The sequence below is a fragment of the Corvus moneduloides genome, chromosome 4 (genome assembly GCF_009650955.1).
Source record: "Corvus moneduloides isolate bCorMon1 chromosome 4, bCorMon1.pri, whole genome shotgun sequence".
NCBI classification, from domain to species: Eukaryota; Metazoa; Chordata; class Aves; order Passeriformes; family Corvidae; genus Corvus; species Corvus moneduloides.
In genome coordinates, this window is record NC_045479.1 from 55,220,208 (window position 1) to 55,245,487 (window position 25,280).

Sequence of the window (25,280 nt, forward strand, 5' to 3'; positions counted from 1 at the left end):
AATAATGATGTATTAGGAATTAAAAGGTGAGCCATAATTGTACTCATGGAGAGGTGTTAGAGTGTGAGAGAATCCCTTCCCTGCTGAACAATCCAAAGCAAAAGAAATGCACAAGAACTAATTTTTACCCCCAAACCAGACAAATACAATTTGGTAGGATTTTTAGAAAGACAGTTAAGATAAATAGATTTAATAATTTATTTACTTTTAGTTGCAACTCCTCCACATTTGCTAATAATTCCAGTTTCTCTGAGCTTTAAGTTCATAAAAGTATAGTTTGTCTACAAAAATTTTGGAGCATCGTGAATATGCTTTATTTTTTATTATTATTTTACTGTTTTTTCTGAGTGGATTTTTTTGAACACTCAATTTTTTGGTTTTTTTTCTTTAATAATTTTATTAACGATTTCATAGTGGTCTAAAATAATTTTCTTAATAATTTAAAAATATTCTTTATTTTATTTCTTTAATAATGCACAGGACTTTCAGCAACCTAATTTGGAACTAGATTATTTTTCAAATAATCTTCTAGCCCAAACCACTTTATGATTGTATGATTCTAATCTTAGGAAAAGAAAGTCTTCAGCATCTGTGGGTTGTACCTAGGCTGTAAGCAGTGCTCCTAAGGTGCTGCCTACTGTGACAGTTGCTGTCGTTGCTGAATACTTGTGACTCTTGAGGGAAAAGGTCGGGGTGAGAGAGGAGAGAGAGGGTCCTCTTGAATCACATAGATGAATTGAGTAGTGGTTGTCTTTGGACAGTGAATCAGTAACTTGTTGAAGCTTCTGTTTTACCAGCCTGTCTTGTGGCTCTCTGGGATATAGGTGCCCTGCTGGTACCTCGTAGGCTCACTCTGGACAGGAGATGTAGGCACAGTCCTGGAAAAGTGCAGTTCCCAGGTAGCTCTGAGTCATTGTATTTTGTTGAGATGACAGTAGCACCTCACACAGCTCCACTCCAGAACATGCCTGACATGACAAGAAGCTGTCAAGTTATAAACAGCTGTCCTTTGGTTGATGTGAGTGGTTCTGAGGCAAGATGTCTGTTGCCTGGAGCAGGCAATACCACTGCACATGGAGTTAAAAGAACAGCCAGGGGACTGTGCTGGCCATGGCCCCTCATCTCTAGACAGCTGTTACAATATAGTATGTGTGCCTGTGTTGGTGAAACTGGAAAGCATGTACTGATATATCACAGGATCCTCTTGCAAAATGTAGTGTGAATGTGGCTATTGTGCTCCAAAGAAGGCTGGGACTTCTCCGATATGGATGTGACAGGGACATGCCTTCTAGGGTAGACATTGACATGGTAATTTAACAAAGTCAGAATATAATGTAGCCAAAGCAGAAATTTCTTTGGAGTTCTGTGCTTAAGCTCCAACACATCAGGTCACAAAATCCATTTCTGGCTGCTTAGGTATGTCTGGCGATGCATCTGTCCTAACTTTCATTTTCAAATAATGTTTCTTGTAGACCCTTGACCAGCAGTGGAATTATATTAGTGTTCTCTTTTGAAGTGGGCCAAGTATGTATCCAAGCATGCAAAATTTGTGAAGACAGACTAAGTAAGAAAAAGAGACCTGAGCTGATGGTCCAGAGATCAAGCTTGACCCAAGAGAAAATGGGGAATACAAAAGCCTGGATTTTACTCTGTACTCTAGGGTCTACCTCTGCATTTTATTAAAAACACTGAACAACCAGGCCACCATCCTGAAATGTGCAAGTTTTGGTATCAAACCTTCTTGGACCGTGAAATGTTTAGATTCTGGCATTTTTGTGTTCTTGACCAGTGCTCTAATAAAGATTTAGGATGCAAAATATCTGTGTTACCAAAGTGCAAAAGGAGGCCCTTCCTATTAAGGGTTTTTTACGAGTCTTTTTCTGAAGATGGAGGGAACATTGGTAGAAACAGAACAGGATCTTTTGCTATCATCTGTTCTTCAGGGATAAAGTAATGAAAGCATCAAACTAAAGACAAGTGTGGATTAAAATATAGGTAAGGTATAGTAAGTAACAAGGACAAAAAGACATCTGTTAGGAAGAAATTATTTTCAAAAGTATGAACAAGAGTCCCAGTTGAGCAGGGAGCCTAAGAGATAGTGTCACTGTAAATTTCAAATGCACTGATGTTTCTACATAACTGTTAGTTTTCAAAAAATGTGGCATGGGTTAATTATACTGCCCAGCTTTTGGTGAGAATCTTAACGGGGGTTCCAAAACCTGATGTAATGAAAACAGTGGATGAACATAGTAATTCCAGGATACAAATTATGCAGAAGCTGTAAAGTAGCTAGTTTAGACATTTTTTAAAAAAAGGTTCAAATGAAGCAAATAACAAGGTAGTTGTTGCCTGTTGAACTTAATAACAGCTTCAGTCCACACAGAAACTGTCTTGACTGAAACATTGTTCCTGCATAGAAAGAGTACATTGTTAGAGCTGTGCTACGATCGGCTTTATGCAGAATGTGACAGAGGTGTTCTAAGAAATACCAGAAACAATAAGAGAATCAAATTTCATAAGGTGAATGACACTGTTAATTTCTATGGAAACTGGAGGTAAATGATAGACTAAGGAGAGTCAAAATGGTGTTTGTTAGAGAGTAAAACATCCTTGACCTGCTCACTCCTGAATATTGTCTTCAGGACTCCTATCTTACAAAAGAGTATAGTAAAAATGAAGAGGTGTATTACTTATCATAGAAAATATAGAGGAGGTATGCTGGAAAACAATACAACTGTGACTATTTTGGCAAAGGTGAGATGAGAATGGGTATTCCGTGTTTTTTTAAAGCAACAAGGGGGAACCTGACTGAATTATTTGGAAGCAGTTTTAAAATAAAAACAAAGCAAATAAACATAGTTTAATCACACAACTCACTGCTCCAAGAAGTTTTGAAAACCAAAAGGATAAATGATGCAAAGAGCTGTTTTACTAATATCTTTAAGAAAGTTCCAGAAGCAGCTATTAAAACCAGTGATCTCCATGTGGCTTTTGGTTCAGTAAATCCGTAAGATCCAGGTCATTGGAACATGTCAGCATACATTGTTAAAATAATCCATGTAAGTAGGATATTTCACTTCTTATTTTTTCTAAGCATCTGTTACTGATACACAGGAGAGTGGGTTGGGCAGATTTTTGATTTGGTGTGGTTTTGTGCATAGATGTGTCACATCCTCCTCCTGTGAGCACTCTGGATTCATTGATGCCCGTGGTCAAAGTTTTCCTGGACCTATTTGATAATGGGTCAGTGGGCTTTGAGGGTCTTTTGGTGGTCTCAATCCACCTCTACTGGATTGACCCTTCCTTGACAGCTCCTGCCTGCTTGTTGATATCACTTCAGTGCTTGCTCTGTCCTTTATGTGGTCACCATGGACCAGAACAGGGAAGTGGGCCCAGAAGGGTGCTTCCCTACCTCCATAAGGCCCCGCTTTCCAGACACAACCTGTTTTAACTTCCCTGCTTGAGTGGCCATTAGTGTTTGAGGCATAGCAATGCAGTAACTGCTTAATGTCTGAGCTTCTGCAAATTGACAAAATTTAGTCATTTTTTAACAAAAACATTTAAATTACATTTTGTTCAGTATGGCGATTGATGCTGCTTATCTAAAAATAAAGTATTGGAAAATTGACAAACTGGACTCACATGAAGTATCTAAAATACAAGTACAGTTGATACATTGGCAGAGTAGATGTATTTTATGTGTAAAGCCAAATCCTAGCAGATGCTGTTAGTTGTATATTCCCCACTGTAGCTGATATAAAAGGTTTTGTAAGAGCACTGAGTACTTGGGTCCTGGCACTGTCCTACTGAAAGATCTCTCTCAGTGGTGAGCAAGCCATCTCTGTGGAAGAAAACTTCCTATTCCCCTTGGGCATATCACACGTAGTCTCCATATGAACCAGAGCGTGTGTTTTTGAAATACTTGTTCCTTACGATGGGTAGTGGGACTATGTGAAAGATAGCACCCAGAGAGGCATTCCTGGGCATTTTGTTGTGCTAACAAGTATTGAGGTGTTGTGACTCACTCCTACCCTGCTTTCACAATTGGTGGTGTTGAACTTTGAAAAAACATGCATATTTCTCAAAGCTGCAGATAGGCTATAGAACAAGACGCTTCTATTGATACAATTAGATAATAACTGAAATAAGTTCAAAGCACAGATTTCTAGGGTAAAAGAACCTGGTATTCCTGCTGATGAAAAAGAAGAAACTAGTCTTTCAGGACCACCCACCTCAGCAAAGCTGGTTTTCTTTTTATTAAATTCACTAGAAAACCAGGAAAATAAGAATGCATTTGAATACCCATGAAGTTGCCTGGTACATAAGTCTAGAAACAAAATTCCCATTATATATGGAATTTATATATGGAATTTACAGAAAAGAAATCTGTTGATCTGATCTAATGCTGATGTGATGAAATCCAGAGGGAAGAGGCTTGTACTGTGATTTTCAGAAATCACTGTTTCCTATTTTTCACTCTGAAACATGTGAAATGAGTTGAGCATGCTTTCTATTTCCCAGAACTAGCAATTTTCTGTCTTTGGAAAGTTTTAGAGGGAGGAGCTCAGAGGTGCTGTGGGAGGGACTAAAATTCATATTAAAGTTTTGGCACGAGAGGGAGAATTGTCAGAGTAGAAGGTTTCTTCTGAGGTTTTGCTTTTTTAATTTTTTTTTTTTTCAATTTAGGATGATAGGTATTTATGTTCAGATTCTTCTAATCATTCTCTTTTGGAATGCTGATTGTCAGATTATTCCCAGGATTGAAGAATGTGGACTTTCATGTTCTCAGGTAATCTCTTACTTGTTCCAATTTGCTGTCTATTAGTATAGTAGTTATATGCTGCCACAATAATTGTAGGAAAAGCAAAAATAGAAAAATATTTCGGCTGTCCTGAACATTCACTTTATATTCCTGTCATTCTGAATTAAGTATCCAAAGTGGCAAAGATGGCTCTGAAAGGGTGTAAAAAAAAAGCATCTTTCCACTGTTTTCCACTGCTGCTGTTTGTTTAAAATCTGTCTTTTGTATTTGAAAAAATTATTTTGTTCATATCCACTACTTTTTCAGAGTCAGTTTTTACAACAGCAGTGGTGCCAAAGAGATGAGAGAGGGAGGAATGGGAGGTTTCAGAAATTCCTAATTATGTTAGGAATATTTGAAACACTGACTTTCCTGTGAATAAATGAATTAAGCATGAGAAAGAGTAAAACGTGTTTTTCATTTTGTGGGTTGAATGTAACTTCAGTATCAAATTTAATGACTTCTGTATGTGCATGAAAGGAGTGTGAACCATACCATCTCTTTAATAGCTTTGGATTTTGTATGATTCCAACTATCCCCGCAAAGGGGCAGTATGGAGATACTCTGCTCCTCTTGGCATTCTGAAATTGTAAGCATAGAGTACATTGAAAGAGAAATTTTTAAAAAAGGATTATATAGGCAATCTGACTTTTGGTCTTAGTGGGGGATGATAACTGTGTACTAGCTACAGAGAAGTGAAATTGATAGTATGAAGGAATCTGGCTGTCTGTATACACTGCTTGAAGATGTCAGTATTTAGGACAGGCAGTGAGACATTCTAAAGATTGTTTAAATGTGGTGGTGCTACTCAGATATTAAGCTAATTCATATTATAGCAATTTTTATATATTTTATATGTGTGGCCTAGAAAAACAGTAGGAATAAAGATGCTCATAAAATACGAGACTGAGCAAAAAAAGCCCTCTCTATATTTAAATATTCATGTATTATAGTTAATGTTCCTGTATTCAAATTCTGTAGTCTATATCTATTTAGATGTTCTTAGAATCATATAGCCATAAGAGATTAATATCTAGATGTACCTGAACACTTTTAAAGAATTTTTATGTACTTAGGTTCGTGAATGCAAATACACATCTATTTTAAATAATTTATGCTCATTGGTCCGCTGCAATGAGAGTTTAAAATAGAAATGATTTACCATTCTAATTTATCCCTCTAAAGAGTGTAGGACTATCGGACTCAGCATGTAAAAATCAATACCAACATTTTTTGATGAGTTTCAGTCTAGGGGACAGGATTTACCTCTGGGGACCTTAACAGGTATCTTTCTCTGTCAGACCTTAGGTATGTATGTTACCAAGACTGATTCACTAATTGCCTATGATATAGACACAACCCTGAGGTTTGGCAGACTGGATCCCTTTCTTTGCCATCAAGAGTCTGTCTTACACTTTTTCCAATAATGAAGATTGATTAACTGAGAAAGGTCTTATTTGCAGGGGAAATACATTGTTTCCAGTATAATGGAATCAATCAATCAATCAATCATTTGTGATATTAGGGACAGGACTCAGTTCATGTGCTGTATGTGATGTTTCTGCTAGTTGTATTCAGTAGAATCTTGAATACATTAATGACAAAAATGTTTTCTCAGAGGGAAAAATAATGATCCCAACAGGATAAATTACTGCCAGCATAGCATTTTCAATCTAGTGCAAAGCATTTTAACTAAATGAACTTTAGGGTCTCATGACTGGCTTGTTAGAGGAAACTACTTTTCCTTTTCCTTTGAAAGTAACTTCAAATTCTCTGCACAACTGACCATGATTTGTGGGCTCAGTCCAATTCAGGAATTATTCTAAAAGGGAGCAGTCAATCTTCCCCATGATGTGTAACTCAGTGTTCCTCATAGGGGTACTAGTCAGGGGTTACAGTTTGTCTGTGTGAAATATGTGTGTGCTGCCTTCTGCTACGGCACATCAAGTCACAAAGTAGAGAACCAATGACTTGTTTCTAGCAATTTCCTTAATGTGATAATGAGACACTGTAATTTTAAAATTATCAGAGATTTCTGCAGCTGCTGTTTTTACAAGTGAATATTACAGAAAATTAGGGTTTTTTCTTGTGAATTTTTCCTAAACTTGGTACAGTAAATTTCTCTTTTGCATTCAAACTTGAGGCTGTGTGGTTTTTCATAAAGCAATAGGGGGATGAAAAGCAATTAATTAGCATTTTTCTGCATTTTTCAAACTATGGGTATTGTCAGAAGGTTTTTAGCAGGTTTGATAACTGAAACTGTTGAGTTTGACCAGTAGACTAGATTTTAGTGTGTCTGTGTCCACTGGATATTTGTGAGCAGTTTTGACCTCCGTGGGTACTCCTTATCGGAGTAAAGCACTGGCTGTACTTAAGAGGGAAATAGTGATATAACTATTTTGAGGCATATGACTTGCAAAGCACCTGCCTTGAACTGTTTAGATTTTGAATCTTATCACAGCTTTATGAATCATTCTTGGTTTACCATGGGTATTCAGAAAGATATCCTTGCATTGCCTTGTATAAGGCACTGTTCAGGTTTCATTACTGTAACACAACCTGTGCATCTGTTCAGTACAGGAAAGGAAAAAAATAAAAGAACATTGGATGTTTATGCCAGTATTACATGGAATTTTAAAGAGCATGAAAAATATGGAGCTGTGGGTTGAATGATGGCAAATGAACGACTAAGCTTTTATTGCATGTTATGATTTTTTCTCTTTTATTTTAAGAGCTTGGCTTTAGAGCTCACGTGATACTCTAGTATTCAAAGTTTAAATGATGTGGGCATGTTCTCCATGCCCCACCCAATAGCAAACACAGTTATCAACCAAGTTTCCTTGTGAAAGCATAGGGGAATCCCAGCCTGCAATTGGAATTGGGTTTGTGCCCTACTCATTTTACAATCCACATTGTTTGCAAGCTGTACACAAAGAAATAAGCTTATGCCAAATTTGATTCAACAGCTGGTAAAGATCAAGAGCACTGCATTTAAAAAACAATCCCCAGAAAACGATGAAATAGTATTTGTGTTGTCTGCTATTTAATGCAGTAATGCTTCCAAAGTCTGTGGCTAAAGAAGGAAACCCTAAACTGAATCTGGGATTTCCCTTTAATTATAAAGGTTATTGGCAGCAAATTCTTGATAAAACTGGTGCTTGTTCCTGCTATTCATAATCAAAATGTGTGGTGTTTCTTTACTGGATATTTATAGCATGGATCAGTCCATTCTTGCTGAATATTACATACTGCAAAACCAGTGATATAGTATGGCCCTTAGGCCACAAAGTCAGCTGACATAAATTGGTATTCTTTGTTCATTATTAAGCAATTTATATTTTAAAAGTGATCCCAGGCCTTTAGAAAAGACATGATAATGTAAGCGACATAATTCATTTGTCCTCTAAAGTCTGATTGAAAACATGATTTTAGACATGGAAAATGTCTAAAGAGACTGATCAGAGACCTGACTTCCTCTGGGTGAGTGAGAGAGATACACCATGAAATCCCATCACAGGAATATGATTCAACACACTTCTTTTTCTATGCACTGATATACCTGATGACTGAAGGAGATGCATAAATATATAAAACATATCCTCTGCTAATATTTGCTGAGGTGCAGTACAATCCACCAGAGCATGCCCTAGATGGAAAGCCTGGGGTCTACCTCCCTGCCTGTCATCGACTCACTTGTGTGGCCCTCTTCAAGTCATTTCATTTCTCTGGTTTTCACAAATATAAAAGAGCGCTGACCTTCCTGTGTGGTGTGTCTTAATTATATGTTTTCATTAACTGCTTTGAAAATTATAATTAAGAGTTATGTACTCATTCATCAAAACAGTCATACTTAAGGGGCTCAGTCATTTTGAGTCATTGTATTAGAGTGATACTAACCCATTTGCTTAGATCTCCTTGCTTGCCTTCTCTGCTGGTACTTAGGAGAGCAGCAGTTTAGCAAATTTGGGTGGCTTATCTCTTGGACTGTGTTACACATTTGTTCTTTCAGTCAAAAATAGCTTGGCAATGACATAAGACAGCTTTCTGTTGTGTCCTATGTCACTGGTTGGGTGCTGTCACATTTCCTCACCTCCTGAAAAGGAAACAGCCTGTGACAGGTACAAACAGGGACTTACTGCAGTGTTCCTCAATGTTACAGCATGTACCACCAGCTCCTGTAAGAGAGGTGGAGATGGAGAAAGCTCTGCAATTCAGATCTAGCAAAAAATTCAATGGTAGATTTTGTGCTTTTTCCCTTCTCTCTTCCTCAGGAACTCTGGAAAAAGGTTGTAAGGTCTGGAAAGAGACTAGCCACTGGAATAGCAAGAGCAGAATACAAGCAGTCGTGAAAGCTGGAGGTGCAGACTTAACAGGTGTTGGAACTGGAGCTGACAAAGTGTCTTGGAACTAAAACAAGGCAGCACTAGAAGCTTCACCATGAGATATCAGCATCAGTTCCGTGCAATCAATACCCATAGCAGGAGACACATATTTAAAAAACCCAAAAAGGGATATATAAGCAAGGTCAGCAGAAGATGGGAGCAGCTGGCCTTTATTATTAGCAGTGAATTTTAGCTCACAAATCTCTCTCTGCCCTATTCTTAGGAATCTGATCTATCCTTCGGCTCCATTTGGACCCAAAACTAAGTAGTGGGTATTGAGACTTGGAAGTAGGTGCTTTCCACAGCTGTCTGACTGCTTTGCAGTTGGAAAACTACTCGTGATTTGATCAAATCTGGGTGGGACAGGTTTTTTAGGAGTGGTAATAACTTTAATGAGACCATGTGGTGTGACCTAGCTGGAATTCTTGCAGTAAGGTCTAGAAATAGTTTAATTTGTACTTTTGTGGAGTTGGCAGTGCTGTACCTGTTACATTGTCATGTCTGTTTATACTATTCCATTCTTCCTCTCCTGCCAGAGTGCCTGCGCATGCAAGAGAACCAGGGATGATCAAAAATGAGAAGGACCAAAAAGAGGCTTAAAACACTTTTTTCTAAGGATAGGTTTGGATACTCTCCTGACTTTTTGGCTCAGCATTGAAATGCTAGGCTTTGGTTATGGATGGATGGATGGATGGATGGATGGAAAGATAGGTAGGTAGATAGATAGATAGATTTAGACCTAAGAAATGATTTTCCTCCTATCTCTGCCTGAAAATGCATTGGTTTTTGGAAGCCATAAATTTCTGTGTGCTGTGTTGTGGCTCAGTGGTTGTTCAAACTAGGATCCCACATTTGAAGTTCTATGAGTTTTGTTACCATTATCCCCACAAGATCCCTAGGTTTTATATACCAACCTGTTACAGATTTAGTTTTCGCAGACTGTTACAGACATAGTAGTTTTCATAATGTCAGAAAAATATATTTCCTTGTAAAACTTTTTTTTTTCTGATTTTGTTAACATTTATAGGCTATTTTTTGAAAACCAGGAAGTTATTTGCCATCTTAAAAATACAAACCAGAAAGTATGCCCCAAACTGCAGTGTGTTGCTGAGGAAGTTCCAGATCAACTCTGGTCTGCTTGGCTAGGAATGATCACAGAACCAGTAAATTCATGTATACTCAGATGTAATACAGACACATCATAGCACTACCCCTGCATTCACAACCATAGGAATTCACTGGGCCAGAATTTTCTGAGGTCATGAATAAACTGGAAAGTCATAGTAACTAATGATGCTGAGCACTGGGATAGATTGCCTGTGGAGCTTATAGAGATCTCCACACACACTAAGAAACTATAGCTATGTTTAATGTAGCTCACATATGTCTCACATAAAGGTCATTCTTCCTAAGGCAGAAATGCAGAGTAGATGATATCTTGAGTTTTCTTCTAAGACAAGTGTCTCTGATTTCTTTCATTCATTCATCCTCTTCTCTTTTGTGGGCTCTACAGATGGTCTTTCAAATCATATTTGACTTACTCCTTTGAAACAGTCAGCAGAGCCAAAGACCTGTTTTGCTCTATGGCACATCCCATCCTTCCAGCATGCAAAATATAGGACTCACCATGAAAACCATATGGGACATTCAGTCTCATTCAGGAAGTGTCTATGCAAAAATGAAGAGAGTTTTAGTTTTAATTTGCAAATTACTTGTGGGTCTTTCTCTTGCAAGGAAATGTTTCAACATAGTTGCTTTGAATAAGTGTGGTAAATTTCAATAATTTCTGGAAAACTGATTGTCTTGCTATTGCCTCTACTTGTCTGCATATTTTCAGAGAGTATGAATCACATAAACAATGCTGTACAGTACTAGAGGTGCATTCATTGTCTTTCCTTGGAAAAACTTTGAGGAAATAGAATTTATTGCAGTTAAGATTTTCACTGCCTCCAGTTTTGTTTTTCCCTTTCATCCCTACATATGCAAACTTCCTTCATCTTTTTCCAACCTCCTCATCTCCCTGACCTGCTGTTCTTTTTTTTCTGCGACTGCAATGAGTTTTTTCCATTGCTTTTTGAATTTTGGTATAATTTTTTCATAATTGCAGTTATCACTGTAGTGTGATGATTCATGCTTAGTTTTGATCAGTAATATGTGTTCTTTGGAGTTTTTTCCCTCTTATTTTTGATGTATTTTGTTTATATATGATACAATAGAATAATTTTTAGAGCATGGTCAGATCGTGTGCCTACTCAGTCAGCCTTTGTAGCTTATTTTCTCTGCAACTTAGAGGTCAAAAATCACATACAATTTTTAAGCAAATGTATGGCATAGGTGTTTTTCAGTAAGTGCTATCATTAGAAATGAGGCACAGTGTGAAGCAGCATATGAAAGTACTAAACACTGATGGGTTTATTCAGCTGAGGCCATGCCCAGGAATTACTGCTGCTTCCAGGGACTACAGTGTGATCAGTAGGGTCAGATGATACAATGCTGCCATTGTGAAGTTGGTAGGATCCTGCTTCTTTGGAAGCCCTTCTCTTGGACCTCTGCCTCCTTTAATTGCCCTGTGCTAAGTTTAGCAACTACAGTATAAGGTTACATTATATAAATGATCTGATTATTCCACAATTTGTTCCCCCTTTCCCGTACCCCCAACAAAATTATGATTAACAGTAAAAAATTTGAGGAATAGATGTATGTAATGACTTTTCAAATGATTTTTTTTTGGTATTTTATATGATTTATTTCTCTTTAAATTTCCCAAATTTATACATAATTAGCTTCTCTCTATCACTTATCTCACACTGCAAATGTTTCATCTACAATACACACTAGATTTTTTCAGTAGGGCTTCTCTACACAGCAAATCTTGAATTTTTTATTTTCTCATGTACTCACATTACTCGTTCTTTCAGGGAAAGGTGTTTTTGGCTTTTGTTGCTCCTGATAAGACAGCAAAGACATGTATGTAGGAATTCTGGTATAGGGTTTCTGATGTAGGATTCGGACTTTCAGACATCCTAATAACACAAATATGAATAGCCAGGAAATAGTCGTCTCTCAAAAATTTTCAAGAGTACAGCTGCAAAAACCTTCACACTCTAAGATTTCCCTCATTTTTCTGTGGCTAGAGTGTTTCTGTAACTCACTATTAGAGCGAGTCAGGCATGTTTAGCATTGTCTTTAATAGAAGAATTTCCTGTACTGATGCTGTGGCACCAGGCAGGAATGCAGAAGCCTCCCAGGACTGTCATCTGAGAGTGTACTACCATGGCTTGTACGATGTCCTGTGCGAACATTTGTATGGCCTTACACCCTTACACAACAACATAACAAGCTAAGGCTAGAATGAAACCAAAGTCAACGTTAAAAAATACTTCTCATTTGGAAGGGCTATAATCAGGGGTAGTTCCAGGATTATTTAGACTTGAAATTTTCTTCTGTTTAAGGAGAAGAGGGAGAAACATCATTTTGATGGGAGCTGAGATTACCAGTTTGCTTAAATTATATTTCAGGTACTTAAGTCCTCCTTTAAAATTTGGCTGACTTAATCCTTTTGAAAATGGCTGACAACTTTGGCTTTATGTCACTACCCACTAATAATGCAAAACTCACAGAGAAATTGCCTTACTTGGGAATGATGTGACCTCATGGGCAAAACTGTTTGCATAGGTGTGTTTGGTTTGTGAAGTTTTGGTAGCTGGGGTAGGGTGGCTTCTGTGAGAAGCTGCCAGCCAGCTCCAAGACAGACCCACTGCTGGCCAAGGTCAAGACCATCAGTGATGATGGTAGCACCTCTGGGATATCAGCTTTCTGTTATCACCTGATGGAGCAGGTGGATGCCTGAAGGAGGTTGGGACCCTGTGGGAAGCCTGTGGTGGAGCAGGCTCCTGGCAGGACCTGTGGCCTGTGCAGAGAGCTGCCACACCAGAGCAGATTTGCTGGCAGGATTTGTGGCTCTGTGGGGGACCCACACTGGAGCAGTCTGTTCCTGAAGGACTGCACCTTGAGGAAGGGATCCACTCTGGAAAAGTTCATGAAGAACAGCAGCCCATGGGAAGGAATCATCTTGGAGAAGTTCGTGGAGGTCTGTCTCCTGTGGGAGGGACCCCTTGCTGGAGCAGGGGAAGGAGAAAGAGTAGTCCTCTCCCTGAGGAGGAAGGAACGCAGAGACAATGATGATGTGATGTGTGATGAACTGACTGCAGCCCCCATTCCTTGTTCCCCTGCCCTGCTGAAGGGGAGGGGGTGGGCAAATCAGGAGTGAAGTTGTGCCCATAAAGAAGAGAGGGATGGGAGGAAGGTGCTTTATGGTTTGTTTTTTACTTTCTCATTAACTTACTCTGATTTTAATTGTCAATAAATTAAACTAATTTCCCCAAGCTGAGTCTGTTTTGCCTGTGATGGTAACTGCTGGGTGATCTCTCCCTGTCCTTATCTCAAACCAGAAGCCTTTTGTTAAATTTTTTATTCCCTGTCCAGTGGTGGAGGGGAGTGACAGAGTGTCTATGGTGGGCACCTGGCATCCAGCCAGGGGCAACCCACCACAACAGGCAAAAAAATGTATCCCCACTTGCATCAGCTTCAAAGTTCATCCAAATCAGCGGAATGTGTCTCACCCACAATTTCTGAATGTAAGCAGTGTGGCGTTTTTCGTTTATAAATTTGACAGTGTAAAGCTGAACACTGAGCACTACTCCTGGGACTGACTCTAGACATATATAAAGAATAGTTGCCTAAAGCAAAACAGTGAGGGCTTTGCTGTGTATGCCAGAACTTTGGAAAACCAGGCCTGCCGTACATCTCCTCTTTTTTCTGAGCAATGGTGTTAGGATAAATGAGAAGACAGTAACTGGAATAGAAAAATATCTTCAGGCAAAAATAAAAATACATATTTCCAAATGAATTAATTACTGTCTCCCGCAGTAGGAGGAGCAATTCTGTCCTGGAGGGTCTCTTCTCATAATCTTCACTTAAATTCTTGCTTTTTTCTTTCTCTTTCTCCTTGTTTCCTGTTCTATGGCAATCTCACTGCCCACTGGTTTCAGTCACCACTGAGACCGCAAATCTCAGTCCTGTCAGTGTTGCTGAGGAATCTTTTTTCTTGTAGCCTGTTCTGTGCTACAGAGATGATTATAACATCCTAACCTCAAAGCACAGGATATCCATGGTTGTTTGGAGGGCTTGTGAAATCTGTGTCTTCCAGTTTTTCAGGAAATGGCCAAAATAATGGCTGACATGATCTGGTGTTGGTGATGGTACTGCTTCTAGCAGGACGCTGGACTTGGTGACCTTCAGAGACCCCTTTCACCCTAAATTTCTTTGATTCCATTTTATCATTCCCTGTATGAGACCTCCAGTAAGTCATTGAAATAATTAATGTTGTGTCAGAGTATCCCTGTCTCATTGTTATGCCAGAAGTGCTGACTTAGTATATTAGTTCTCCTTTTGTGTAGTTGAGTGGTCTGAAATTTTTGACACATTGTGTATGGGATGGTGCTGATTTATACCAACTGAAAGTATGGCAGTCAAAGTACATTTTAATTTTACTGTGTCTATTGTATGATATTCTGTTTTCTTAACAACTTATATTAATATTTTAGGAAACATGACATCAAAATGATTGACAAATTTTGGTTGGGTTTTTTTTGTTTGGTTCTTTTTATTTCTAAAAGAAAGAAGTTAATGCATACTGTTGCTTCAAGCAAATTCTGCTTCTAGTCCCGAAGCTGAAGTATACAATAGAACAGGCAGCTTTTGTTTCAGGCAGTCATAGCTCCCTTTGGTCCAATAAACTTAAAAGCAAGTGGTTTATATGTAGGTCCTTTTTGTATCTCAACATTACTTTTAAATAAAATTACTTAAAAAAAATTAGGAGCGGGGAATATTCTTCCCAGCAATATTGTTTTGTCTGGCTATTCACTTACAGGGTAAATGTATGTCACTGCCAGGAGTGAAATTACTGTGCTTCTAACTCTTCCAATTGTTCTGCTCAGGGAAAGGGATCCAGCCATGCAGCCACTGCAAGTGCCAGAAGATGTTATATGCCACGTGCAGTCCTGATAACATATGGAATGGTGTAGTTAAAATACGGGAACAGGATTCCTCTGCATCAGTACAGAGCAGGAGGAAATGCATTCTGACTGGAAAACAGAAATCTCTGTTATACCTGACTAGTAGCAGGTAAACAGAAGGACAAAAATCTAAGGGGGCTGAGGGTCTTGGGCTCCTGAAGTACTGCTAAGCTGTGATGGAAGAGTTGGCCTTGTGACAAGGAGCAGGTTGTGGAAGACAGGGTCTGTACCTTTGCATTTACATGTGAAATGGAAGATGGTGCAAAGACGGTGATAGGCTCTGCTTGAGATCCCTATGAAGTCTTACTGGAGAGTGTCCAATAATCTTCAGTAAACACAATCATGTCTTCCTTGTTTGTTCATGGTTGTTTCATGTTGTTGATGAGCTCAGAACACATCAACAGAGTGTTAACACAGCCAGAAGTTACTTTGCTCTGCTGGACTCAAGCCAACTCTCAAAAAGTGCATGACCTCATTAGCACTGTACTGAACCTGAGCTTGATATCCCACTTCTGAGTAGCAATTATCCTCTCAGATTCAGCACTGCACAAATGTGATGGGATGTTTTTTATTCAGCTTAGAACACACAGGGAAAAGACTCGAAGCTGGGTAATGTGTAGGTGTGTCTCAGATGTTTTTTTTTAGCATTCTATAAACAATCCAGCAGCATCCAGGTGTTTTTGTAGTTTAAAGTAGTCCAAAATAACGCTTTTCCATAAGTTTGGGTGCCTATTTCTTTTCTGCATGATTTCCAGGGTGGAAAGCATCTATTTAAGTGAAACAATAATGAACACAATCAGAAATCAGTAGAAGCTAACCATTACTGTGTTCATGAAAGAAATTAAAAGATTTGGTGCTGGCAGACAACAGGGCTTCTGGAATAGCCTTGGCTCTCACAGCAGTGCACACGAAAGCCTGACTGATTTTAAAATGATGCTTAACCAGTTTTTGAAAGGGATTAGATTATATGGTACCTGTGGTTATCAGGGGACTAGACCCAGTGATCTGGGACACCCTTTCTATTTGTCTGCAGAATGAGATGGATTTTTGCAGAGCATTGTCTCTCAACTGGAAATCAAGAAAGAACAGGATTAAATTAATCATATTTATTGGCCTTTTGGATAAAATTTGAACATCAATTATTGCAAACCCACCCTTTCCCTGTGTTCTAAAAATCCATACAGTCCCATGCTTGCTTTTAGCGATGGTTAAAGAATAGAAATTGTTGAAATAGAGGGACACATCAGAATATGGTCATGTTCCTTTCTCTCTGCCTTCTCTGACAACTGAACCTAAACTAGAAATGTAGCTAATAGCTTTGCCAGTGAAGATCTCTCAAAAGGGGGGAAAACTCTTCGTTCTACATTCACTGACTTTAATGTAGCTATCTTAATGAATGAATGTTAAATGTCTGACAATCTAGTCCCAACAAAAGAATACATTTTAAGGCATTTTCAGGCTTCTTACTATTCCTTACAGAATTGTGAAAGAGCTGTCACCAACCCTTCTTTGAACGAGGTATAACAGAACTAACAGGTAGACTGTGAAACCAAAATTTCCTCAGACTCTTTCCTGCGTGACAGAACATCCAGGGAAGAATTTCCACAATTCTGCACTTGATTTAGTGCCTGGAGATACGAAAGGAAATGGGAAGCAGATCTGATCTTTGTTTCTTTTTCTTGGCAATTTTAACTCATGATAACACTCTCTGTGCCCCTTAATCCAAGTCTTCCTCTGCTGATCTCACTTTCTTCTCTACAGTCGTTAGACAGAACAATGGGATATTACAATTACCTTAGATTGAGGAGAAGTTGCTGTGCTAGCTAAAGAGTTGGCACCACATCTTCTATTCAGAATGCTTCACGGTGGTGCTGTCTGTTCAGATAACCTCTAGCTACAGTTGAGTAACACCACAAATGGGGAAAACCCCAGAGAAATAGGAAAATCCCTAACTGTTTTTGCATTGTGTAAGTATATTTTGCTTAGGCTCTTTGCCAAAGAAGATATGAATCAAAGATTCTCCTTGTATAGGAGTAAAATGTGCCATCATGCTCAGGATCTTATTTTTGCATAAAAGATGCCCTTGGCATTTGTGAAAGGGGAAGAAAATTTCCATTCTGGTTTTAGTGTGTTATGTTTTTCTATTGCACTCATCACTGAAAATTCCTGAAAACAAAAGATATAGAAAGTGGGAGAGGAACTTGGTTAATTCATTTGAGTTATTCTTTCAGACAAATGGTCTCTTTGGACTGTTTTGCAAAATGATTGTAAAAGAAAATACCACCCCCACCCACTTGGTATTGTACAATAAAAAGAAACACTTTTTAAAAAAATAAGAAATTGGGCTGTGACCAAATGTTGCTGTAACTGGCAAGTGTTTGTGCAAATATTTGATTATTTATGTAAGCCTTCCCAACAACTCCTCACCCAGAACACAACCAAGTACCCAAGGATGACAAACCATCTCCCTACCAGAACAAAAGTCACTGAAGGACATTTCTTTCTTTCCTGTGAAAAAGGCAAGAAAATAAATGTAAGAGCTCAGATGATAGGATTCCTCTATGCAATACTGAAAACCAAACATTAATTAGGATAGACTAGAAAGTATAAGAGCAGTTCTTTATCATGCCACAGCCCCACAGAAGTGGGTGTTTTGGTTTTCCCCCTGCAATGTATGTAATTTAATTATTCTACATACAATTTTCATTTTTCAGGTGTCATAACAGGGGTATGACCTCTAATTAAAAGGATGAATCCTCTGATTTTTGTGAGATTTTTTAATTGTTTAGTTCAATAGGATCTTGGGTTTTTTTAATGCATTTTTTGCACTAAGGTTGTAACCAGAAAGAATGGTTAGAGAAGTTAAAGATGCTGTTCTAAGAAATTTTGACTGACAATTGGGTACTCTGTCAAGCTACCTAACCAAGATATTTTCAACAGTCTGGCTGCAAAATGGGAAGTTAAAAATATGGAAGTAATTTGCTGAATGATCAGCCTCACGAGAGATTAATTTCTTCCAGTAAGTAATGACTGAGAAATTAGTTGATCCAGCAATTAGGTTTTCTCAACAAAAAAGTGAGCTCCCTAAGTCACTTGATTTTTCGCAGTCATTTTGTATATTTGGCTATTCCACCTCCTAGGGCCATAGAGAGCCTCGAGTAAAGAGAGTCAATTCAAGTTTTCTTGCAGCATACTTCTGCAGGATTTCAGTAGAAATAATCCAAAATTAGGACTTTGAAACAGCAGTTAAATGTCCACTAATTTTATATGAGCTGGCATGTTCCACTTTTATTGGCTTAGTGTTGCACTGAATAATTCAGAAAATGATAGTCTTCTTTCTATTGATGAATGTGCAGTGGGATCATCACCAAACTACCAATGAAGCTTATTTTGGGGAGATGGTGTCAGAAGTAATTAATAACAACCATTTCTGTAATACAGCAGAAATTAGGTTTTATCTGTTACCATTTTCAGTTTTTCATGGGGATTTGAGGAAATTATAAAACCATTGAAATAGAACTATCCCAGTTTTAGAACAGTTATGTAAAGAAGTTTGGTTTATTTTATAGAATCATAAAATGGTTTGTTTTGCAAGGGAACTTTAAAGGTCATCTAGTCCATCTCCACTGCAGTGAGCAGGGATAGCTCCAACCAGATCTGGGTCCTCAGAGCCCCATTCAGCCTGGCTTTGAATGTTTCCAGGGATGGATCATCCACCAGCTCTCTGGACAGCATGTGCCAGTGTTTCACTGCCCTCACTGTAAAACATTTTCTTATGTCTGATCTAAATCTACTCTCTTTTAATTTAAAACCATTACCCCATGTCTGGTTGCAACAGATCTTAATTTGAGTGTCAAGGTATTATGCTGTAGGAGCAGCCAAAACAATATCTTTAACGTCTCAAATATTTTTTGTAATGTTCAGTCTATGAAAGTATGTTACCATGCCTGTCTTATTATAAAATGTGGTTTAAAATACCACCTTTTACACATTTGCATTTTTGTGAGTCATAGTAACAAGGTGCCAATAGTAAAAGATGATAACTTATGTCCAAAAGTGAGTGTTAAAAAATAGAAGTGCCAAAAGGACAGAAGAATGGGAACTGATACTGGTTAGGTAGTGGTCACTGGTTTTCTAAAGGCCTCCTTTAAAAGAGATCTTACTTAGCTTAAATGAAAAGCTGTGATGAAGGACAGGACACACTCCTTGGGTACACCAGGCAACTGCCTCAGGGGAGCAAACATGCTGCCATTTCTCACCTGCAGAAATAATATGCTTTTGCCCTACAGCTTTGTTTCTGAGGAGCACAGAATTCCCTGTGGATGAAAGCTTCCTGGAACACCAAGCAATAGTTATTTTATGATGTGCTAATGCTTGCCCAGGCTGCAGTCTCTGTGTTTCAATTCAAGTAACTTCTAAATGTCCACCAGAAGACTTTTGCTGGCTCTAAAACTCAGATAGTTGGCTTGTTGACGCGATCCTAAAATGTTTTTGAAGGACTGAGAGCTGCCATCCCATTTGAGAGCAGAGGAGACAAAGCAGTGCTTGCTACTTTTGTGGGTGTGGTAGAAGTATCTCTGTCAACAGGACACTGCTTTTAAAGGAAAGAAAATGGGAACATACATTCTGTATGCAAAAGAATACTGGTATAAGGGCTATGCCAGAAACCTGAATGCCAGAACAGCAGCAAACAGTATTTGCTGGCTAAGCAATAGCCTTTTTTTAGAATGTCATGCATAGCAGTCAACATAAGATTTGTTATTTTTGTACTCTACAAAATTTTAGTGTGTGGTTAAATGTTTATTTTACTGGGAAAATGGATGTAGTCTGTCTGAAAGATAGCTGGAAGCTTGTCAAAATCTAAATGCCAGGTTCACATTGCATCTTACAAAGACACTTTCCCTTGAACACAATAAGTACTGTGGCTGAGTAATTTAATTTTCAGTCTTCTAAGCCAGATGTCAGAAATAAAAATTCTTATTTCTAGACTTCATTTTCAATTGCCATAATGCTTCCTTTCTAGTGGGAACTTCTAAAAATCATATAATATTCAATAATTTTCTAGATATCTTCCATTATAAAATCATTGGGTTTCTTTGCTCTGGTGCGAACAAATCCGTTGTAGAGTTCAATGAAGTAATAAATAAACTCTTGGTCAGTAGGAATGGCAATACCTGATAAAATGATGCCTTTATTTGATGGAACCGTTATACTTGTTAGAACAATTACACACCTCAGTAGGGATACATGAAAATGAGGATAGTGCTGATCTTGTGTCCCCATATGTATCGGTCATATGCAGCACTGATGTGCTTTTTCACTGTATTTGAAATTCTTTGTTTTTAAATGTTGAAAATTATTTCTGTTGTGGACTATGAATATGTTTACCTGTTTAAGGTGTGTTTACTTGTGTACAATGATTGAGCAATATTTATTTTTATTATTACCTCAGCTCTTATAATATTTTGTTTCTGTTTGCAGGGGATTCATTGTAAAAGCAAACCTTCTGGTGAGTATACATTATTCACATTTTTACTGTGTTTGTTTCTAAAGATAATTTATTAAAGATATTAAATCCACTATCCTAGTGACATCAGATCACTGTCATGACAGGGTATTTACCACCAGTTCTTTTGTAAAAAACATTGGAAATTGGTAGGTTTTGATAAATAACAGGTTAATAATGACAATTGCTTTATAATTTTCCTTACCATAGTGAAGGAAATGACTTGGTAAGTCATTTCACATGTTTTTATTGCTTCTAATTATTATTATTGCCTAGAGTAATAATACAGGGTCTTCAATTACCTGAGCTCTGAAGCCTCCATCAGTCACTCCTCCACTGCACACAGTCATTTGCTGGGAAGTATGAGGCAGCTGCGTCACAAACAGTCCCCCCTAAGAGGACAGTCCCAGTTTCCGCTGAGAGGACTGTCACAGTCCCCACTTGAGAAGACAGTCACAGTCCCCTCTGAGAGTACAGTCACAGTCCCCCCCTGAGAGAACAGTCACAGTGCCCCCTGAGAGGAGAGTCACAGTTCCCCCCTGAGAGAACAGTCACAGTGCCCCCTGAGAGGAGAGTCACAGTCTCCCCCTGAGAGGACAGTCACAGTCCCCTAGCTGAATGTCAGCTGGCACGAGTCCTTACTCAGAATGCATGGCATTTATGGGACCAGTGTTAAGGTGGTGAGAAAGAACATGAGTATGGAGGGAATGCAGTTAAAAGTCCCACCAGAAAGTCTCTTGTCTTCTGCCAGAGAGCAGAGGGAACCTTTGGTGACTGGTTCAAGGGTTGTGAATGAATCTTGTTAGGATTAGGCAGCTGAGCTGGTAGTTGCACAAACTATGTGGAAGGTAGAAGAGGAAATAGGGGTGTTGACCCCTGCCCTGCTAGCTGAAGCATGCCTTCATGTCCTTGAGCAGTACAGGCTGAGAAAATCAAGCCCTTCAACCTCTTCTCAAAGGGAAGAACACCTGTAATTCTGTTGGTTAAAAACCTGTGCTGGGTGTTACACAAATGCAGATCTAGATAGTGGAGACTCATAGGTACCACGAGGTGGTGATTCATTCCATCCATTTTAGGGCAAGGGGATTTATATTCTGGGAGGGAGGCAAGAGGGGTTGTCACTCTCTGTTGACTGCCAGAGTTGCTTAGATCACAGACAACGCGTGGCTGAGGTTGGAAGGGACCTTGGGGAGTCATTTGGTCCAACCCCTGATGCAGGGACACGCAGATGATGCATGTCAGGTAAGCTAGATGTTTCACTCATAACTGGAAGGGCACTGAAAGGTTTGTAAATTAAAGATCCATATCTTTGAAGATGATATATGTGAAGCTAGTTGTAGGTTTTTCAGTGCTGTCTGAAAAACACTTATCAGCTATCTTTAACACAAGTAACATGTAGGATGACTCAGCCTTACAGGGATGATGAAAAAGCATTTTTTTGTTTTCATACTAATTCACTTGTGCAACAGTGGGTGTACACTCCTTTCCATACTTCCCTGTCTATATTATTTTTTTAAATTATTTGTTATTTGAGGTTAAATTACCTTAAAAGACCTTAACTCTATAGTAGAGGACTTTGCAGAAGTAATTTCTTTTACCTTTTTTATTTCCTGAAATTTGCAACCACCACATCAGTAGTATTTGTCAATATGGCTTTGACTCTGTCTTCTTCCTCCTGCTCTTCTAGACTGTTAGGTAGTACATAAATGTTGGGGTCCCTCCCCTGCCGTGTAGCCCTGGGAGAGGGGCCCTGAGGGGACAGACACGGGGTTTCCCTGTCCCTGCTCAGCCTCGTTCCCATTGGTTGGTTTGTGTTCCCTGCGCGGGCAGAAGGACCCTTGGTCCCGTGACTGGAACAGTTCCTCAGCAGAGCTCCGGCCATGCGGCTGGAGAAATAAACATCTCTGAAACATCTAGCAAGAATCTGTCTGTCCTATATATTTCCTTTCCACGGGACGCCTGGTTTGGTATATGCATGTTGCAGGATCCCCACTGCAACACATAAGAACTACTGTAGTATTTGAAATTCACTGTAATATATCCATACATGGATATAAAAATATCCATGATTTTAAAAAAACTTACACTTTCAGAAAATGTGTTTGGCACATTTGGCACATGTAAATCACCATGTTGTTCGATATCTTTGAAAGTTTGAAATGTTTTCTCAACACATAACCATGAAGCCCTTTTAATTTACTGTGCATTGCAATCTATTGTGAAAGAGAGGCTGTCAGTCTGAAATTTAATCAATTTCATAATTGCTGTAAGTACTTTCAAGTAGTGAATTTTGTCACTTATTAACTGAAGTGCACCATGCGGTTATTGTAGGAGAGCATATCTACTTTGTTGATGAATTTTGTTGAATCATCCTAATGAACAGATGCAGCAGATACTGTGGTAAATCATATGCAAATAGGTTAGAAATACTACTGTCATTTATACTCATGGAATGATGTGCCAGTGAAGCAATTCTAGTAAGCTTTAGAGATGCTCACAGATTTAGCACTGTTAGTATCCTTAAGCAGTTCAGATTCTTACAATACTTGTAGGCAAGACATATCACATGAAGAACAGTTAGGATTTTCTATTGGGTGTTGTCTCAGCCTTGTTAGAATAGGTTTTCTCTGCCTTTTTTTTTTCATGCTGTTCTCCAATTCCATCTTCTTACCTGAGGCTTCAAATTATCCATCTAATAATTTCTATTGCGTATTCATTGCTCAGCTCTGGCTTCTATCGTCCAACTGTACATAAGGTGTGATTTTCTGTCATGACAGTTCTAGGTTGATTGCTGCATCATCAGATAAAATCAATCATCAGATTAAAAAAAATTATCTCCTGTGGTTGAGCTGATGGCAAAAGTACAAGGATATGTCTACATGCTGAATAATAAGCCTTGGTTTCCTTATGCTTGGGCTTATATGTGTCCATAATTAAGGAACCTTTTATTAAAGCAACAATCCCTCTCTCATGTAGGGCTAATTACAGCTATTATTCATAAACACAAAATTTAGGTAAGATTTACTCAGCAGATGGTTTGTGTAGCAAGATGCATCTTTGTGTCTTCTTGGGGTATAGATAAAACTACTTGTGTGAAAAGGAAAATGGGGTGTGTTCCAGAAGAAAATATCTTAAGGGAGGATTAAAAGATGATAAAGTAGGAGTTTACTGGAGAATTAGTCAGAAATGAGTCTCATACTGTGATGATTTATACAATGAAAATTATTTTCTGTCAGGTCTTCCTCGTATCATGTATTTACTGTAATTCAAAGCTAGTACCCTCATGCATGATATGATCCATTTAAATTATTATTAATGAGTTTTGCAGCATATTTTGCAATTCTTATAATCTATCATAAAATTAATGGGAAAAAATCCAAAGTGTTAGCATAATTTCATTTTATTCAGTGCATTACATATTTGTTCTCAGTTTGAAAGTAGAAACTATGATCAAAGACAACATCTCTGCTGACAGGACAGTAGCCCCTAAACCTGTGTTTGTGCATCTGCCTGATGGTGATCCAATGCCAGTTATGCACCCAGGTTGACTTAGAATTCTCGTGAGATAGTTCCAACCCTGTGACGTCTGATGATATCATACCTCAGGCTGTAATAGCTAAGGAGAAAATTCAGCTAAGTCATGACAGTTTCCCCCAAAAATAAATAAATACTGTCAAATGATATGGAGAAATACACCTGAATAGAATGCTTTGTAAAGAACTGTCAGCTTCGAATATCTATCTATCTATCTATCTATCTATCTATCTATCTAATCTATCTATCTCTAGCTTTCCACATATGTCTACATACGTTGCCTTTCCCTTGAATCATTTCTGTGCAGACATGGGAATGGGTGAAGTTACAAGGTTATAAACCTGGATCAAGAAATTTGCACCAATAACCAAACCTTAAGCAGAAACAGTTACTCCCAGATACCATTGGGTATCCACATCTGCATCTCATACGATGCCATCAGGAAAATATATGTTTGAGCAAATAGACAGAGCTGAAACTAATCATCACTTATCACATTATTAGTAATAGTTATCAGGTAGTTCTGCAATATGGTGAACTCCCAGTTAGTTGTGGGTGGATTAATTGACTGTTGTACAATAACTTTCCATCCTGAGATACCTTCATGATTATTACACCACTCATTCTTGGAACATGGAATACAGTGTTCATATCCAGCTGCTGGGCACTGTACTTCTAAAGGCTGTCTCATCTCTGTGGAAATGTGTATAAATTCTTCAAAAGTCAATGTATTCCAACTGCTCTTAATGCCTTATTTGTAAATTTTGAGTGATCTGTGTTTTTGATTTGTTTTGCATAAACTGTCTTCTCTAGTTGCCGGTATTTCTTTGGGTAATTCAGAGTTGACCTACTGCCAGGTGAGGTAAAGTCCTTGTTTTCCCACGCTTTTCTACGTGGTTCACATCAGCATATCCTGTTGCCTCCAAAATATGCTCAATGACACAGAACCAGGATAACAGAGTGGAGATTCAGGTGTGAAG

The 25,280-nt window shown here is 38.4% G+C and overlaps 1 protein-coding gene across 10 annotated transcripts in view; it reads left to right on the forward strand.

The window, feature by feature from the left end:
- The first annotated feature begins 480 nt into the window (after positions 1-480).
- Positions 481-25,280, forward strand: part of IL17REL (interleukin 17 receptor E like) — a 47,204-nt gene continuing 22,404 nt past the window's right edge. For 3 of the 10 annotated variants that reach the window (XR_004239834.1, XR_004239833.1, XR_004239835.1), the window contains exons 1-2: positions 483-4,789; positions 20,742-20,769. Coding sequence is in view for 6 of the 10 variants with exons in the window: in XM_032107436.1 (XP_031963327.1) it covers positions 4,688-4,789; positions 20,742-20,769 (130 nt within the window). In the remaining 4 variants the exon portion in view is untranslated. Of the gene's footprint in view, positions 4,790-15,229; positions 15,370-20,741; positions 20,770-21,892; positions 22,009-25,280 lie in introns of those variants that run through there. The other 7 variants (XM_032107431.1, XM_032107433.1, XM_032107430.1 and 4 more) reach the window with 5 other exon arrangements.